Source organism: Lissotriton helveticus, chromosome 5_1 (assembly GCF_964261635.1).
Source record: "Lissotriton helveticus chromosome 5_1, aLisHel1.1, whole genome shotgun sequence".
In the NCBI taxonomy this organism is placed as follows: domain Eukaryota; kingdom Metazoa; phylum Chordata; class Amphibia; order Caudata; family Salamandridae; genus Lissotriton; species Lissotriton helveticus.
In genome coordinates this window covers 1,265,349,903-1,265,368,431 of record NC_136065.1, presented here as the reverse complement: position 1 = coordinate 1,265,368,431, position 18,529 = coordinate 1,265,349,903, and the positions used below count along the sequence as shown (strand labels likewise).

Sequence of the window (18,529 nt, the reverse complement as noted above, 5' to 3'; positions counted from 1 at the left end):
CCTCTAACACAGCAGGCTTTAAAGACAGAGACCTTGCGTCATTGCAGAACAAATACAAGTGAACCCTCTCAGAATGAGGTATATGTTGTGGCACTGAAAATAAAGGTGCTGACATATATGTTCTTACTGATATCACACGCACACAACTTTGATGCCTACAAGTGATTTAATCACATAACCTGAATGATCCCAACGTTCATAATTATAGCTGTGAACCACTTGATTAAGAAAAGGGGAGTGATATTAGACATTTGAGAGTAGGAGACCATTTAGGTAAATGAAGAATGAACACGTTTTTTGGATTGTGACGTAGGTTTGAAAAGCAAGCGACCACATTAAACTCAGCGGAGACTTTTTTGTTCGTCAGGCCAGTGAAAGCAATTAAAAGGAGAGAGACACTTGTAAACTAAGGATAAATTAGCAAGGATGATTAAGTACTATTTACACTACTTTAAAATGACACGCCCTGACGCACTATAAGGAATAATTTGGAAGCTTAAGAACAGCCGTGGGAATGCACCCTGGCCATTTATGGCCCTTCACCTGGCTGGCTCATATTTTTATGTCCCTAAACAGTTTAAGCCAGTATTTTATACCATATGAAATCTATACCCAAAACAGTGTGAAGAAATCAATTAAAAGTGTTTGCTAAAGTTGTCTAAATAATATCTAGATGATTATTAAAACAAATAGAAAGATGATTGCAATGGTGCAAAAGAATATTTTGAGTTTTATAGAATTTGTTTTCACATTCCAAGAGTTGGCACTTCTACTGCAGCAAATGGCAGCTGTTTTTCACAGAAAGGTGACAACTTCGGTGTGAATAAAGTGTAGCTGTTTAGCTTTGCGTCTCAGATTTGGAGCATTACAGATATAGCCCTCGAGGTTCACTGTCACAATGCAGAGACACATATTCGGCACTGAGCCTAAGGAGAGCAGGAGGCAGTGCTGACCCGACTTGAACTTGTGAAAGCAAAGAAAAACAAGCGCACGCGCAGACAGACACGCACACACATACCGTCAAACTTAAAAGCACACACACACACAAACAGTCACACAAATACACCCTGACACACACACAAATACATTCAAATACATTCAAAATTAAGTACTCAAACACACACTGGCGCACACACACAAAGACACAATACAGACACGAAGACAGCTAAAGAACTAGCATCTTCCGAGGACCCCCGCCTGAACTGCTATTTATCTGTCTTTTAACCCCCACAACCCTGCTCCCTGCAGAAAGTGCTGGCGGTGTTTAATGGGAAGCCAAGTGTCTGGCTGGCCCCAATTAACACCCCTTGATTAGCTGGCATTCCTCTGCAGCGTGTCAGACACCGAAAAGAGAATACATTGCATTTAATTAATGCTTCTCGGTGACTTCGATGGCTGGGCTGCCATGATGGGATTTGGGGGGGGGGGGGGGAGCTTTAATGTTTGTTTCATTCACCACCACAGAAGTTTGTTTCATTCACCACCACAGAATTTAATTTCAAGTGAGCCGTCCTGTGCCGCAATTAAACAATAATAGTGTGGCTTAGGTAACGAATGTGTGTACCTGAACTGGTTTAATTTGAAGCTGTATACAGCTCCGCTTATCCCCGGTGAGCGCATCCAGGCGCTGTACATGGGCACGAGAAGGTTAAGTGAATTTCCCAGACTCTCAGGACGTTACGAGTTTCGAACCGGGACCCCTGGGTCCCGAGTCGGCTGGTCTGGCCGCTGCGCCACACCGTCTTTCAGCTGTACCACCTGAAATATATATCTATTTTTAACGTTGAGAAAAGTGCCCGATCGTAAATGGTGCGTGCGTCGTACCAGGGTTTGGGAAAGCCACTGAGCAAAAAATGCATTCGAAAGCAGGGTCAGCCTGTTAAACTGTAAATTAGTCCTCTTTAAGGCACTACGAATAAGTGTTCACAATGGAAGACCCCCTAAACTCGCCCCCTCCCTCGTATCTAAAATATCTGAATTGGGGGAGTAATTGCGCTGACATCATCGCCAAATCGGTGTGCTAGTGGAGTTTGATTTTGTAGGCAGATTTATTCCTTGTTCAGGTTCCATGATGGACCCCTTGCCGGGGTTCTGGGGTGCAGCAAATACGTTCTCTACGTCACCTCCCCAGCGCCTACATCCTAAGTATTTAAAAGCACTGCAGTGAGTATACGTCGAGGGGGGAGACCAAGTAACACAGCCACAGCACCCCCTATGTAACCCTCCCTGCTGTTTGGAAATGGCCAGCCCCGCCCCCGAAATCAAGCACTACTCTTGCTGAAATCACAGCGGCGTACACTCTAAAATGTGCTAATTACTGGAAGAATTTTGGGGGCAGGGGGTGGAATATCACTTTTTATTGCATCACATGTCAGCAGTGTACAATAAGCGCGGGCTTTGTGGAAATTAATTGATGGCGGTGTCTCTGGGCGATCTGAGTTCGCTCTGTCATTTTATTTGAAGCTGAAGCAGAAGTGGGAATAGCAGCTGCAGTTCCTTTTCTGCCCCATTCTCACAGTGCTCAAAGGGGGATCTGAAATTGAAAGCACACAATACAAACAAGTTTCAGCGAAAATAGTGCCCACGCATGTGAAGCCCAGTTTCCAAGGCCACGCTTCTCACAGGGGCCGCAAGATCGCCACACAACACGGGCGATTCCTGTTGTCTGCCCTCATTAAAAAAAACATTTAATCACAAGCTAGCAACAAACAAGCAAACAAATCCCCCCCCGGCCCTCACTTACCTACCTCCGGCCGCTGGAACACGCTGTGACGCACACCGCAAGTCGGCCTGGAGCGCGCCTCGGCAGAGACGCGGGAGGACAGGAGCGTGATGCGCGTGAACGTGCACATTGACGTTCCCGCGCGTTCACGGACCTGAGTCGGCTCGTTCACAGGTCTAGAGCTGCTCGTTCACAGCTCACACTCCCTTGGCAGGGAGGAAGGTGACTATAGAACTCGCTGGCGGGAGCGCTTCGCGCTCCAACGCCAGGCGAGCCCTAAAAAGAAAGCAAAACATTGGGGGCCAATACGCAAAGTCACTTGAGAGTACTTAATGGCACTACAGGAATGCTACACAGGAATACTACTTTCCAGACACATAAATGACTGTGAATTGGCCACAAAATGTCCAACTGCCTGTTAGTAAACATGCAAAGGGTGCACAGCACAGTCCTAGCTGGTTGCAGCACTGTATGGGATTATTCCCTGAACATTTTCATTTTAAGTCGTTGATGCAAAATCACGAAAGGCACTTGAGTTTGTGAAGTATTAAAGCAAGGGTAATAGTTCACATAGTTGTAAATACCCTTGTAAACAGGCCCAGCTGTTTACATGATCATGGGACACTAGGTCTTGCAAACAAGGACGAGGCATTTTTACTCACTTGAACAGCTGCCAACGCTTTCCATTGTCGCATGTTGGTCCATTGTGTGTGTCTCTTCATCATCTCTTTTGTGAAGGGAAATAATCTCATGTCCTGTTATATCAAAATAATCAGTGTAAGTACTGTTTATAGCATGCTGAAAAGGGCTAATTTACTGTAGGGTGTGCGCCAGATATCATTTACATTCCTATGATAGAAACCTAAACTAGACAGAGCGATCTGGTCATGTACATTACACTGACAGGAACTGCAGGTTGTCATCATCTTCAGTAGATCGTGAAATAGGCTGTCATTATTCGGGGGTTACAGAGATTTAACAAGACAAAGTAAGAATACAGGTAGAGCATTCTGAAAAGTTTAAAAGAATATTAGTGTACACGTTATTTACCCCTGTAAATAAGGAAAGCAAAATGAATTATCTGTGGCATGAAATAGCTGGAGGTGATCTGACTTTGAAAAACTCACTGCATCAAGAACACTAGCGATGGATAGATTCCAGCAATTCATATACAGCATGTTTACAAACACTGTCCCAATTAGAATACAGAGCTCATTCCAAAAAGCGCTTCTTTTTTTCTTCACATCTAAAACTCTGCGTTTTCTCCACCTTGGAGACGCAATAGATGGCATTCATCTGTACTTTGTTTTTAGTTCTATTGTATCTCTATAAGTATTTGCTAGTCCTAATTGTTAGGACACTACCGCCCCATCATAATCCAACCATCAAGTGTATTTGTAGTTGGAAAGGGGAATATCCATGCGGAACCAGAAATACCAGGCCTTTTTCTGATAATCTTCCCCGATTACTGGGACAAACTGGCTGACACTTACCTCCAGCTCTGAGCACGTGGTACATTTTAGCAGGAGGAGCCACAGCAGGCCAGATGTGTAGAATTTGGCCTGGCTGGACTAGGGTGTTACATGGGCGTAGCTAGCCCTATGGTCGGACAGTGGCAGTCCCAGCGTTTGCCACCCCGTGGTGGTCCCGGTGTTTGCCACCCCGTGACAGCCGTATTAAAGAGCAGGGGGGCAGGGAGGTGCAGGCGAGATTCGGCGCAGGTTGCCAACCCGCGACGCCCATCATTTTAAGCGGGGCGGGGGCAATTGCCACCCGACAAGGCAGGTAAGAGGGGGAGAAGGCTGCCGCCGCCAAAACTCATGCCGCCCAGGGGGGACCGCCCCGCCCCCTTCCCCACCCCTTGCTACACAACTGGGTTGTTATGCACTAACTACCCCAGTGCAGTACTAATGGGCTACGCTCCCTGCCTAAGTCCCCTAGTCTTTGTTGTTTTTATCAGTTGTGAGTCTGCGTCTAATAAAACCAGGCACTGTGTTTTTATTCTCACTATGGGAACACTGGAAAACTCATGAGGATACTGGCACTGTCACACTCATAATGAGGCCCTACGTGTGTTTTGTGGCTAATTTCTACTTGCAATTATACTTTTTGGAGTTATGCATTGTTTTGCTAGCAAAAAGAGGGGACATACTAAAAGGATTAGTGGGGATGATGGGGTGAATATATTCATCAGGAATCTACAAAGATAAAAAACATATCTAATAAGGTTACATCAGATTTCATATATAGGTGAAAATATCTCCAAATGCACACTATGTGATTGTCTACTAACAAGGTAGTGCTAAATAAAACCTAGGGATGTGGAATTTCTATAGCCCGACGACCAGGACATATTGTTTGGGGTCAAGGGCAACAAGTTTTCATGTGTACTTTGTCCTTGGGACAAGTAGGCCCAGCCCCTGCAGCAAAAACCTTTTGGCTGCCAGTTTGCAGTACCGCATTATAAATCAGGGAAGGGCACTGTCTGCAGTTAAGGTAATATTTTTCCCCATATGTTAATACTGTTAAAACGTGTATTTATGGTTCATTAATTGAAAACCTATATTTTTAAGGTGAGCACTCTAAGTAAATGTTGTAAGCTCCGACTGCACAACTGACAGTGGTTCCGGTATAAAAATGTGTACACACGTTTTCAAAGAATATGACTCGTTACAACGCGAGTCATTACATCGCGTGCCATCACAATACAATACAATACAATACAATACAATACACCAGCATTTGTAAAGCGCAACAGCTACCTCAACCAAAGGTGTCCCGGCGCTAGCGTGATCCTGCAACAAAAAGGTAATGGGTCTCAAAAACTGAAAGAGTTCACTAGTCCCGGCTAAAGAGCCATGTTTTTAGGGTTGTTACAGTACAATACCCTTGTAAACAGGCCCAGCTGTTCACATGATCATAGGACACTAGACATTATCATGGGACAATAGGCACTAGACACTTTACATGTAAACAAGGTCATTACCACGAACGCGTTGTTACCACGCAAAGCCATTAATACGAAAGTCATTACATCGACTTGCAGTAGATGGCGCGCTGACATTAGAAATGTATAATTTACTATTCCAATTCCAGCCTACGTAAAAGTAGGGATGGTGTTGGAATAGTAAACTATACTATTCCTAGTGTTAGCGCGCCATCTACTGCAAATCGACGTAATGACTTGCGTAGTAATGGCTTTGTGTGGTAACAACGCGTTTGTTGTAACAACCGCGTTGTAATGGCATCGGGGTGTGATTACCGCGATGTAAAGGTCGTCTCCCTTTTTGAAAGTTTGGCAATATGAGGCTATGTAAAATGCTCCCAGAATGCTCTCTGATTTGATGCAAATATTTGCAGAACCTTGAAAGCAAGATTGATGATTCTTTGCTTTCAAAATGTAATGTTCATATAAAATTGGGGCTAAACTACTGTAAAATGTCAGGTACCATTTCTTTGCAGCATCATTTAGTAACGTGTTGATGCATGCTAGTATTTCCCAATAATAATCATAATGGAAATCAGTGTAACCCGTTTCAATAAGAATATGGGAAATACAAATAAGCAAGCATTGGCAAAGCCAGAAGGTCTGAAATTAGGTGGTCAGCTTTTTAGTTTTTTCAATGTATAACTTGTTTTGGCATGGTTTTTGTAAAACCTTATTGGTGTGGGAGATGCTGGGCTCTCACCATTATAATAAACACTGGCAAAAGCAAAAACATGTTTTTGGTCTCAAAAAGCACACACTGCCACAGTAGTTACTGGCACTGAAAAAAACTACTTTGTTTGCCGATATGCTCCTTGTGAAAGCGCAGAATGCGGTCACTCACAGTGAAGCCAGCTGATACAGAGAGAGAGAGACAGCATTTTAATAAACACAAAAGGTTACGGTCAACGCCAGACCAAATTAGGCACCAAATTATTAAAGAAAGTCTCAAAAGTGCACCCATGGTATATGTCCTTGCATTAAGTGCATCTATACGGCTTTTGTGAACCCCATAGATTTTACAGAAGTAGGACAAGAAATATAGTCCAAGAAAATATTTGTGAACTGCATTTTAACATGCGCAAATATGCATGAGTAGATTTGCTCATAGGAAAATCTGAGTGTTTGCAAGTTCACTTTCCCTGCAACCACTTTTTTTCCCCCAACTCATTCTAACGCTGGAACTATTGCTTACCACTACCTTCAGCCCCAGTATGTAGATCTGCGGAAATGTGGCAACATAAAGGGATTGCAAGTATTCAAACAGTACAATGTATGGGCCCTGGCATAATCAAAGAGGTTATTTCAGAGCTCTTATATAATAAGATTGCTGCCATAATTTGTCGCTGCACTACACAGCACCACAGGGGCAAGTGGATTTTGTTACAGTACAAGTACATTTATGAATCAACCTGCCCCATGGACAAGTAGATATTTTATTAAATTCCACACCCCTGAAAACCCTTAAAACAGATCCTGATAGGTAAACAATAACAAATGCAGAAGAGAGTTAACTTTCACTTTGCACATGTAAGCATTAAACTACACTGCTACCAGTGTCCACTTATGAGAATGCAGCCCATCACCCCATCCTCCCTAATGGTCTTTTTAGTACGTCCCCAAGAAATGATAGAATAGCGTACACTGTGAGGACACTCTCAAAAGTAATGGTAGAACTAATGTGATCCTGGCGTCCTTTAACAGGATCTGGGCAAAAAGATATTGTTCACTGTTAGTAGAAATTGTATTTGATATATGGCAAAGATCCCGCCCTTCTGCGCCTACAAGGACGCTTCTGTGTTTTACCAATGATTGTTATTTAAATTCATCTAGTCCTGGTGATGGGACCCATATCATGAAAGTTAGTGACTGCATAAGAGGAAAATGTAAAAATCTTTAAAAGACAGTTTCCATCAGGATTTACCAGCCTATGTATTTCCCAGAAAGACAGCAAAAAACATCAGGAGTCAGCCCTAAATATAGTATTCATGCAGAGTCAGATGGTGAGCTGTTATACAACAACATTGGCTCTTTCTGTTAATAGGAAAGTAGGCGAAGTCTTCTATCATGCCCTCCAAGTTGGTGGAGAGCATCATGTGGATAGAAATGATCTGTAAGCTGTGATACAAAAAAATGTGGATAGCCAGATCCATACTGTAAAGTGGTTGTGAAATTAGGTCAAAGAATCGAGATAAAGCACTTCTTATGTTGCAGTAAGCATGGTGTAAGCATGTTAGTAGCGACAAGAGCATTGAGTAGTTGTGTACAGCTGCTCCGAATGTCCCAGATGAATGTTAGCTTAGGGAGGCAGTGGACATACATTTACGTGTAATTTAATGATGTATGATAATCATTTGTTAGTTTATTCAGTTATCAAATAATATATATTATGCGGGAGTATATATCTTTTGAAAAGCAATGTTGTCCAAGGAAGGGCTAATGTGCAACACAATTCCAAGTGTTGCAGTGCATTTTTATCAAGGATGAATCACCAATATTTTGCTTATGCTGAAAAGTAGGGATCACTACTCCCGCTCCAAATTACGTTACACCTGCAACATTAAACACAATAATGGCTGAAACTACTAAACGTGCTGGAAAGCCAACTTGGTTTCCTCCTATGTTATGGGTATCTCTAAAATTACAGCATTAAGGGACTTTAATATTTGGCCAATATTCCAGACTATTCAGCAGCCAGAAGGCCTCTTAAAGCAAGCTCAACTCTATGCTACAGTCTACTAGTATTAGAGCCTACTCATGAGACTTGGAAATCTCTGGACTCACTCTGTGCCCCCAGGGAATCTGTCACCAATACAGAGTACCCGCCAGTTCAATAGTCTGATCGTGTGGCCATCATCATTTCGCTGATCCATAATGGCAACTCCAGCATTTGGCTTTTCTTGCCAACCTATAGAGCCGAACAGAATTTTTCAAAAATCAATAACACTATGTTTCATCCCATGTTGCAATGACTGCTTGCTTACTATGTGACGATCCCCAAATTTATAACAATAGCGTCAATGGCTCACGGACTTTAGCCTTTCATGTGGTGGCTCTCATTAAAAACGTAGTTGAGCAAAACTCACTGCTCTATAATTTCCTCATCCTCTTGCAGAGATCAAACAGGACTGTAAGAGTTTGGAAAGTATCTGTCAGCGTAATTACTATGAGCCAGTACAATGCCATATTTAGGAGTTATAAGAAGTTTAGAGTCGCTTGGATGCACTTCTACACCTCATGCATCACAAAAACAAGTGATATCTCTCAGGAGATGTTCAAGATTGTATGGAACTCCGTATCTCTCTTTCAGTCTGTGAATCTCTGTCTACAATTTTAGGGACAAAGTACAGGCCATCAATGATGCTTTTAAAAACAATGATTCTCCTGGCCTGGCAGAATTGCTACAGTGTTGACCTCCTGGATTAAGTCATTAATAAGTTCTACGTACACTTCAGCCTTAGTTTCTCTTGAGAGGAAAAGAACATGTGTGATCCCTCTTCTAAAATAATCTACCTTGGATGCTAAGATGTTAAGTAGCTATTGTCCCAGCTTGATACTGCCTTTTCATGCCAAGGTGGCAGAAAAGGAGGTTCACACCTAGATATCTTCTTTGCTTTGTCCATGTTTGCTGTGCAGAATGAGTTCCACATGATCCTTGATCAGAGGGCCTGGTGACTCATTATGCTCCATCTCTCCATGGGATTTGAAACTATGTCCCATGAAACATTGATTGTGAGGCTGCATAAAGCAGGGCTTAGGGGATGACTACTGAACCAGGCCTGCTCCTTCTATCTGATCGGAGGCAGGAGGTCTTGATACCACATTTTCCTTTCTCTGTAAAAAGAAAACGTGATTGCGCAGGGTCTTGGGGCTCACCTCCTAGGCCAACCATATTTAATCTTTATGTGACTCCATTAGCAATGCTCATTCCATCATATGGCCTATCCTCTGTGTGCTACACAGATAATATTCAGCTCATCTTGAGATTAGATGGGAACTTTAAAGCTGTTCAAAACAATATTCAAATCTGTTTCAGCTCTTGCAGTTTGATAAAGTGTTACTGCCTTAAATTTAACACGGATAAAGTATAGATGGTGGTTCTGGATGTCCCCCATTAACCTGGTCTCCTGCTTTGCGGTCTGACGAGTTATGCCGAAGCTCACGCCTACGTCTACTGTAAAAACATTTGGTGTCCACTTACATGACATCGATTTAAGCCGCAGGTGTTTCACTTATCTGCCTTCTGTTTTTATTCTGCTTAAAATCTTAAAGATAATCTTCTTCTTTCCAGATCACACAAACTATAACATCATCTAGGACAACCTTGGTTTTTAGCTGGATTTACTGACACCCACTATTTAAGTCTTCTTGCATCCACTGTTCACTCTACAGCAGGCACAAAACGTTGCATCCTGGTTACTGCTTAAATACCAACTTCAAACATCTATACCTCAAGGCGAGGGTTATGTGTAACTTCTTTCACTAGTTAGTTCAGTAGCAATACATATAAATAAACATTAACATCAAAAGCCAATGTTCCAGGACTACAAATCCAATGGGTCAGTTGAAAATAACCAATAAACTTTCACAGGCTTCAAATAATGGGAACAGTGCCCTCTGTTACATAATTCCTAAGGCGAATTGGCATACCTTTTTCATCGATGCTCAGCAGCCAGATAAGTGCTTTCCTCCAGTGGAATAGGCATTTGTTAAGTGCTCATTCAAAGAAGTTCAATGGTGCTGAATTGATTATTGAAGAAGATGGCACATATATGCTAACTCTGATGTGTCTGAGAATATTGTTATAAATTAAAAAGGTACATTTCTAAAGCTTTTTGGGTCAAACCTACAAGACAAACACGCTGTTTGGCTGAGAAAGACATATTGTTGGTTTACCAAGAACATAGAGGGGCTTGCAGCCCACCCATTGCTCACCATTGGTTGGCTTCACTTTCACTCATTTGTCAGCTTCTTATTCAATGGCATGTCATGTCCATCTTTTGTCTGTCCCTCTCCTGGAGCATGTCAATTTACGATCGAGTATCCCTCCACTGCTCATTTTAGGGAATTACTTTTTTCTTTAGCATTCCACAAGAGTGCTTTATCAATCAATGCTTTATTGTTTAAGCTAATAAAAACCATAGCAATGTCATAAAAGAAAAGAGTCTGTCGACATTTAAATGTTTTTTTTATAAAAGGCAATTTTTGTATCATATAAAACAGACTAAAATGGAGTGAGTTTCTGTGTCATAAAATTATGAACAATATTGGTAACACATCGGTGTTAATGTAAAGGTGCATTTGTGCAGCAGCTTAGGGTTTAGAAATAGTCAATGGATCATTGGAGTGGACAGGTCTGGTGGTGTGTATATCCTTGGGACGTGTTATTTTTTCGTGAAGTGTCAGAAATGTCATCATCTTAAAAGTCAATTGAGGATCTGTTGTGCCCAGACCTTTAATAATGGCAGATCTGCAAGTTCAAATGCCCCGTTATTAAAAGCTTTTTTAGGAGCGAAACCCAGATGGTTTTTAAGAAGGGGCAAACACAGATAAGATGAATAAAATCTTGCCTTACTACACCACATAAGTTACATGTTTTAGGGCCATCATACTTCCATGTTGGTTGGTCAGCCAAACTTGATAACTCCACGAATCTGATAGCCATTAAAATTCGTATCAGATACGATGAATATGTTGAGCTTAGGTAATCCGCTGGGTGTATTGATGTATAAGACTGGAAGACCATCCAGGCATGGGACCACTTAGCTAGTATACTTTTATCTTCTAATAATGAATGAAGTTTGGCCGCTTTATTTATCACTCCGCGAAAGGCTTGGAAGGAGAAGTCCTGCGCCCAGAGTTCTATTGTGTTAGTTTCCTTCAATGCGGACTTCAATGTAATTTGAACTTAGATCTTCTGCCTGGGCTTGCCACAAGGCATTGTGTAGGACATTGGATCGATTCAACCAAATTGTGTACCAAGTTTTAATTGCAGCATATTTTCTCCCAATCTCCTGTTGGATGAGACCAAATTCAAATCGTGCTTGCGCCGGGAATGCGTTCCGAGGTAGACTAACACCTTTTTTATACGTCTGTTTGTAGAGAGTCTAGAAGTTTTGCATCTTTGCCATTTAAAGTAATGCTTGCGTAGGTTACTGTCGGCAATCGTTTATTGGCCATCACTGCTAGCTTAACAGATGGTCCCTGTAGATTTTTTGCAAGGGCGCAGAAAGCGTAAATGACGCCATTTCCTTTTTTTTTTCAAGATATTGTTTGTGAAAATGAAAACTCAATCGATTGTCTATATATATACCCCCAGATATGTGTATGTACTGACTTGTTTCTCCCAGCTTGACTGGATGCTGATGTCGATTCATAATTGACATAGGTTATGTTTTTAGGACAATAATTTTCAGAGTATTAGCCTTAGCGAAAGTTAGTAGTTAGTTGAGTGCTCTTTGAAGACCGACTCTAGTTAACCTAAGCAAGACTATGTCGTCTGCATATAAGAGATGTGTTATGGGCAGTGGACCCAGGGGGATGTGAATTAACCTGATCCAATTGTGGTGAGAGATTTGCCATAAATAGATTGAATAGATGGGGGGCTAATACACAGTCTTGCTTTAATCCTATATGAGTTTGTATTTTCCTTGACAGTCTTGTACCATTTGCTATTTTCACACGGACCCACGTGCACGTGTACAGTTGTATTATGGCTCGTAGTATTGTTTCAGGGAGGCCCAGTACCTTTAATTTACTCCACAACAAGCCACGATTTACACGATCAAACTCTGCTTTAAAATCTATAAAACATAGTTGTAATTTTCTTTGCAGGCGTTTGCACTTATCCGCTATTATGGCCAGAGCTAAGATGTTTGTTGTTGTACCAAACAAATTGTGAAAAGCTGTTTTATTGAATGGGATCAGTCTGTTAGTATTAGACCATTCTACCAGGTCGTACAGGATTAATGAAGCATAATATTTGGCTTCAACGTCAATAGGTGAAATTAGCCTGTAATTTGCTGGATCCGACCTATCGCCTCCCTTAAAGATCGGGTTGATTATTGACCCTTTCCAACTCATGGGAAGGGTATTCGTTGTGCCTATCTGAGTATAGAGCTCCGATAGCGGAATTGCCCACTAATCCGATCATTCCTAAAGATGGTCTGTGGGATGCCATTTATTATTCTGGATACCTTTTCTACTGCATGGTTTTGTCCGTCTGGGGCAATTGGCGAGACAAAGGAGTACTTGTGCCTTAAGCTTTGATTATGTTGTTTCCAAATTGTTTGCACTCCAAAGCTTTGTGGCTGTTGTCTATCTCTCTATTGACGCTTGGTGTAGGATCTTCAAATGTTTTGTTTAGGTGAGCTGCCCATCCTGGTTCCGTTATGCATGCATTATTTATTATTTGTGATGATCTCATTGTACCAATAACTTATTCCCAGAAGAGCCTGTTGTCGGTTTGTTTGGCACAGGAAAGTAGATGTGTCCAGAATATCTCCGGTTTTCTTTCTGATCAATCCAGATCTGCTTTTTAGGTTTTGCCTGGCGAAAAGATGCGCTCTGCGCATCTTTTTCGCGCAGGCGAAATCCTGATGAGTTCTGTAGTGTGGCTTTGGTTCGGCCCTCGTCATTCATTGGCTGGCTCCATAAATGGAGCCTAGCCATTGGACAAGGGGCCTGTCCGTCAATGCCGGACCAGATTCGGGGGCGTTCCCGACATTCTTTGGCTTTTGCCGACGTCACGCGACGTCAGCCGAAAGCCGGGAACGCCCCCGAATCTGGTCCGGCATTGCCGGCACCTGCCTCTGCCTTCCTGCTCGGGACATTGCACAAAAGTCGCTCGATAGCCCCTCCCTCCCGCTCCGTGGCAGCCCGTCTCCCTCCCTCTCCTCAGGCCGGCCAGCCGAAGGAAGCAGCCGTCCGCCTCCAGCCAGGGCCGCGCTGGGATTGGCCCAGCCGGCCGAGCCTCCACCACGTCATCGGGAGGAGGAGTGGAGAGCAGGAAGCAAGAGATCTGCCGGAAGATGTCCAGGTGAGTGCTTTGTTTTTTAGTTTGTTGCTTTGTCCGTGTGTGTGTGTCTGTTCCCGCCCCTCACCCTCCCGCTGTCAGTGTGTGGCCGTTCCCGACCCCCCTCCCGCTCTTTGTGCCTTTCCAACCCCCCCTCCTAGCCGGCACCCGCCTTCCTGCTCCGGCCAAGGGTCGCCTACAATCCCTGACGAACCCCAACAGCTCTCTTCCACCAAGGGAGAATGTGCACCAGCAGAGGCAGGCAGTCTCTGACTCAACTGTCTCGCACACAAGGCTCGTGGTTCAGGCGGGGAGTCTCTGGCCTACTCTCGGCCTACTGCGGGCACCGGAGCCGGTCGATAACGTAGCCCTGCAGCCCAATTCCTGCCAGCTCCCCACTGCATCGCGAAACTCGAAGTCCGCTCCTGTTCGGACTTCGGGACAAGCAGTCGCGCCCCCCCTTACCGGGTACAGTTGTTCACGCTAGCTCCTCAGAAGGGCAGCAGGGGCAGCCTACGACGCCAGCAACAAGAGGGCACTCGCTGGCTTTGTCCCAGACTTTCCAAGGCTCCGGCGTCACAGTTGGGTGCCGCCGATCTCTCTGCGCGGCGGCCTCACAAAAGGTCCAGCAGTCAGCCCGATCGGCGATGACAGGTGTCCGTAGACCGCTCCCCGTCCAGAATTTCGGCAGCTGACTCAGGTAGGGCAGGATATTCCGCGGTGGCCGGCAGAGCAGCACTACAGCACTGCCATCTTGCCGTGCGCCAAGCCACGCCCGCGGGAAACACTGAATTAGGTGTTTGAATACACCATGACCCCAAATTGATGACATGTGAAAACTATGGCACTGCTCTCACAAAATTGGAAAGCCAGGTTGTGAGATGGGTCCTATTGCCACTATCAATAGCCGACAGAATTGCAATCCAACATACCCACAGCACTCACACAACAGTTTTTCACAAGACTGCGCTCCTGTATACCACCCCTACATGGGCAGGCAAACAACCCAAGGTAGGGTGGAAGGAGCTTACTCTGCCATATACACAAGGTAGTTTCGGGGCCCCAGACTTGCCGCTTTATTATCTTTGCACCCAAGCACAATACGTGCATTATTGGATACACCCACATGCATATCTATCGCACGAGGCACTGGAGAACGATAGTGATCATCCACTGCCATTTTATTGCTCCCAAAACGGTGCACTCCACGGGCCGAAATTAACCCAGTGCACAATACAATTACAGCATGGTACAAGACGGGCTAATAAACTCCCGGCATATGCCACCGGCCCTGCCTTACAACACCATCCTCAAATAACAGTGATGCAGGAGAATAAAACGCAAAAACTTCTGGGCGAAATGGGACTGCATACAATGATTGAAATATTTCCCAATGGCTAATTCATAACACAATTGGACGTTATCCCAGCTGCTAACCGCACGCCGCTAATGTTATTTGCATATTTTAGATTACGAGCTGCAGTGAGATATTTATCCTACATTTCCTGAAGAACCCCCAACGCACAATACCCTAAAGCACTCTAGAGCATCGACTTGTAGCAAATATTTATTTATTCGTTACTTCTTTATAAAAAAACAAATTAATTAATTACATTTCCTTGCATAAAGGAATAATTCTGGACATGATTGGCAATCTATTTATCGTGTACAAAATATATACTATTAATTCCAGCTTTGTGTGCTATGGAACACCCTTGTTTGTAACGAAAAAACATACCGGTAACCTGAATGTGGACTCATCTGTGCATATGGTGTGCATTATTCCTACAAAGTAAATCCAGCGCAGCTCAGACACGCATCAGCTCGAGAGCGCAGACCTCAGAGGCGGCGGCGCCCTCGGCTCCGAACATGGGCCTTCTCATAGCCACCCTTCAGGGGGGCATCATGCTGCTGACCCTGCCAGTGCACCTCTTGGCTCTCTTAGGAGTATGGCAGCCACTAGCCAATAAGATGTTTCCGTACGTGTTGGCCACATTTAGCCACGTCTACAACCGGAAGATGCATTCCTTCAAGAAGACTCTTTTCACCAATATGCTAGACTTCGCCGGCCCCGGGGGGAAGCTCAACATTTTGGAGGTCGGAAGCGGAACGGGAACAAATTTCCAGTTTTTCCCGCCAGGATGCCGAGTCACGTGCACGGATCCGAACCCAGACTTCGAGCGCTTCCTGGGCAAGAGCGTTGCAGAAAATGACCACGTCCGGTTCACGCGCTTCCTCGTGGCGTCTGGGGAAGACATGTCGGCGGTGGCCAGCGGCTCCGCGGATGCTGTGGTCTGCACGCTGGTGCTGTGTTCGGTGCGGAACGTGGAGGGGGTCCTCAAGGAGGTGGTGCGAGTCCTCAGACCGGTGAGTATTCTGTAGTGCTATTTTGAGATGTACAAGTTTAATATGGCAGCTGACTTTCACTTTCTCTGAGTCACTATTTCGAAGCGCAGATTACAAGGGAAAACTCGGCAAAGCAATAGCTACGACCTATATATTGGGCAAATGGCACTGGTTTCCTGACCCACACTTCACATGAATTATGTCAAAGCTGAGATTATTACTTGTTCACAAATTACATATTTTAGCCAATAGAACGTGTGCACTTTCTAAACTTGTAGGATTGCACATTCATAAAGGTTAAAATTTACAGAGACTTTATCTGCCAGCCTATGGCGTTACTTACCCAAGCGAAGGGTCGTTTATAGGAATTCCATTCCATTGTTTGATCCTCTACCCCTTTCCTAAACAATTCCATGTTCCGCATTTTATGCAGTCTATGCTTCATAGCATGTATGGAAAACTTGGAATCACTGAAAAATCATAAAAATAATGCATGTAGGAGGCAAGAAATGATCCAGGCTTTGTAGGCAACAGGCACCTCTATGTAGGATCCTGGGCAACACCCACCCTCTTGCTGAGGCAGATCTTTATCTTTTTGTTAGGAATGTCGCAAAGCACACTTTTGAAAACACTGCACATCACGTGCACAACTCGACTTGTGTCATTTGTATCGGTGTAAACCTACGATTTTGTGTACTTGACTGTACGCTTCTCCACATTTTAGTAAGTCAATGCCAAACATACTTTTATGATGCTAGTAATACAAAATATATATATCTCTCTCAAAAAAAATATATATATAGATAGATACACATAGAGAGAGACAAATTGTGTTTATAATTTTTGAACTACAGTAACTCATTATTCCTCTAATAACTAGTATATCTTTTCCGGAAAACCAACTGGCTCTGCAGATTTTCCTTTATTTATTCCAGTATTTTCTAAAGTGTTAATTTAGGGAATTGGATATCCTTAAACAAAGTAGCTTAACTTCCTAGTTGAAATATTCTCTCTATAGGTCAGAACTATGATCTTGAAACTCCAAATATATTTCCCTTACATTTTCTATTGTTGTTGAAATATTATTTCTACTTTTTTTGGCCTTTGTCTTCTACAATAGAATGACATTCCTAGCATACAATTCTCCAAAAGCAACACCACCTCAGCTTACTCAAATTATGATTCAGAATGCCTTACGCCTAAGAGATGTTTACGTGCCTCTGTTGCCTGCAATGTGTGGGGGCTCGCAGTGTGTGTGGGGGCTCGCAGTGTGTGTGGGGGGGCTCGCAGTGTGTGGGGGGCTCTGTGTGGCTGTGTGTGTGGGGGGCTCTGTGTGGGTGGGTGTGTGGGGGGCTCTGTGTGGGTGTGTGTGGGGGGCTCTGTGTGGGTGTTTGTCATTTGCGAGAGATTAAGCTATTGGCATTGTAAATGACAATGCCATTTATTTATGTTAAAAAAACATAAATAAAAATAATGTCAAGAGCAATGCCAATAGCTCTAACTTTAACAAAGGCAAAACCATTGCATTGTAAATGCTTGTTTTATATAGCTTCCTGGTATTCTTTATATGTTCCCTAAGCGTGATTTGGGACACTGGAGTCTTTTTTTTTACCGCCCTTCTCAGTTCTTTTCTAAGCAAAAAAGCTTTTCTGGAGAGACTTACAGTGTGCTTATCCCTTATTTTCCGCTCATAATCGATTTTGGGTACCTGATTTAATAGGTTTTTGCTTCGTGGAGGGGTGTTTGTTTCAAGTATCTTTTTTAGCTAGCAATGTTAGCTCTGGGAGAGATTCTGCTGACCATCTAATGCGTTTCCAAATGAGTGTAGTCAGGTTGCCCGTGTCCATGGAGGCTGGCCGGTGTTTTGGGAAGCTTATTTTTAGTTCAAGAACCAGGTATGAATGTTCACTTCGGTTTGAATATTTGATTGTATATTTCCCCACATGGGCCAGTAGTGGAAGCGGTAGAATTGTATAATCTAATATGGACTGGGTACTTGCACCCTGATAAGTCCATCGAGGGGGAGTATCATCTTTTGTTCTGCCAATTACTACTCGCAGACCTTAGTGTTCCAAAGCTAGAGCTAGCTTTTGACCATTCAAATCCCATTGTTTGCTACCAAGGGCAATTGTGGAAGAACTGACCAGAACTCATTGGCCGCTGCTAATTTCTCATCTTCATCCGGGGTATAGCTTAAGTATGAATTAAAATCACCAGTTATTATTATCTCCCAAGCTGGGTTCTCAAATCTAATAGTAGCTATTATCGATAGAAGTTTTTCATATTGTGTTTCTTTTTTCTTGCATTTGGATGCAGGTAGACATTAATTAGTATAAAAGTTATTGTTGGGTAATTGGACCATTGGTCCATTTTGATTACTTGTGTATCTGGTGTCATGCTAGAAAGCTGCTCTGATTTGATGTTCAGTGCTGTTGATATATATACTGCAAGGCCACCCTTT

General features: G+C 43.5%; 1 protein-coding gene and 1 pseudogene across 2 annotated transcripts in view; one reads left to right on the top strand and one right to left on the bottom strand.

Moving 5' to 3' along the window:
• LOC144755281 (uncharacterized) overlaps positions 1–18,529 on the bottom strand; it is a 203,836-nt gene that overhangs the window by 37,194 nt on the left and 148,113 nt on the right. For both annotated transcript variants that reach the window (XM_078644053.1, XM_078644052.1), the window contains exon 8: positions 3,385–3,477. In XM_078644053.1, coding sequence (XP_078500179.1) covers positions 3,385–3,477 — 93 coding nt within the window. The remainder of the gene's footprint in view (positions 1–3,384; positions 3,478–18,529) is intronic.
• LOC144753577 (thiol S-methyltransferase TMT1B pseudogene) lies at positions 15,069–16,585 on the top strand (annotated as a pseudogene).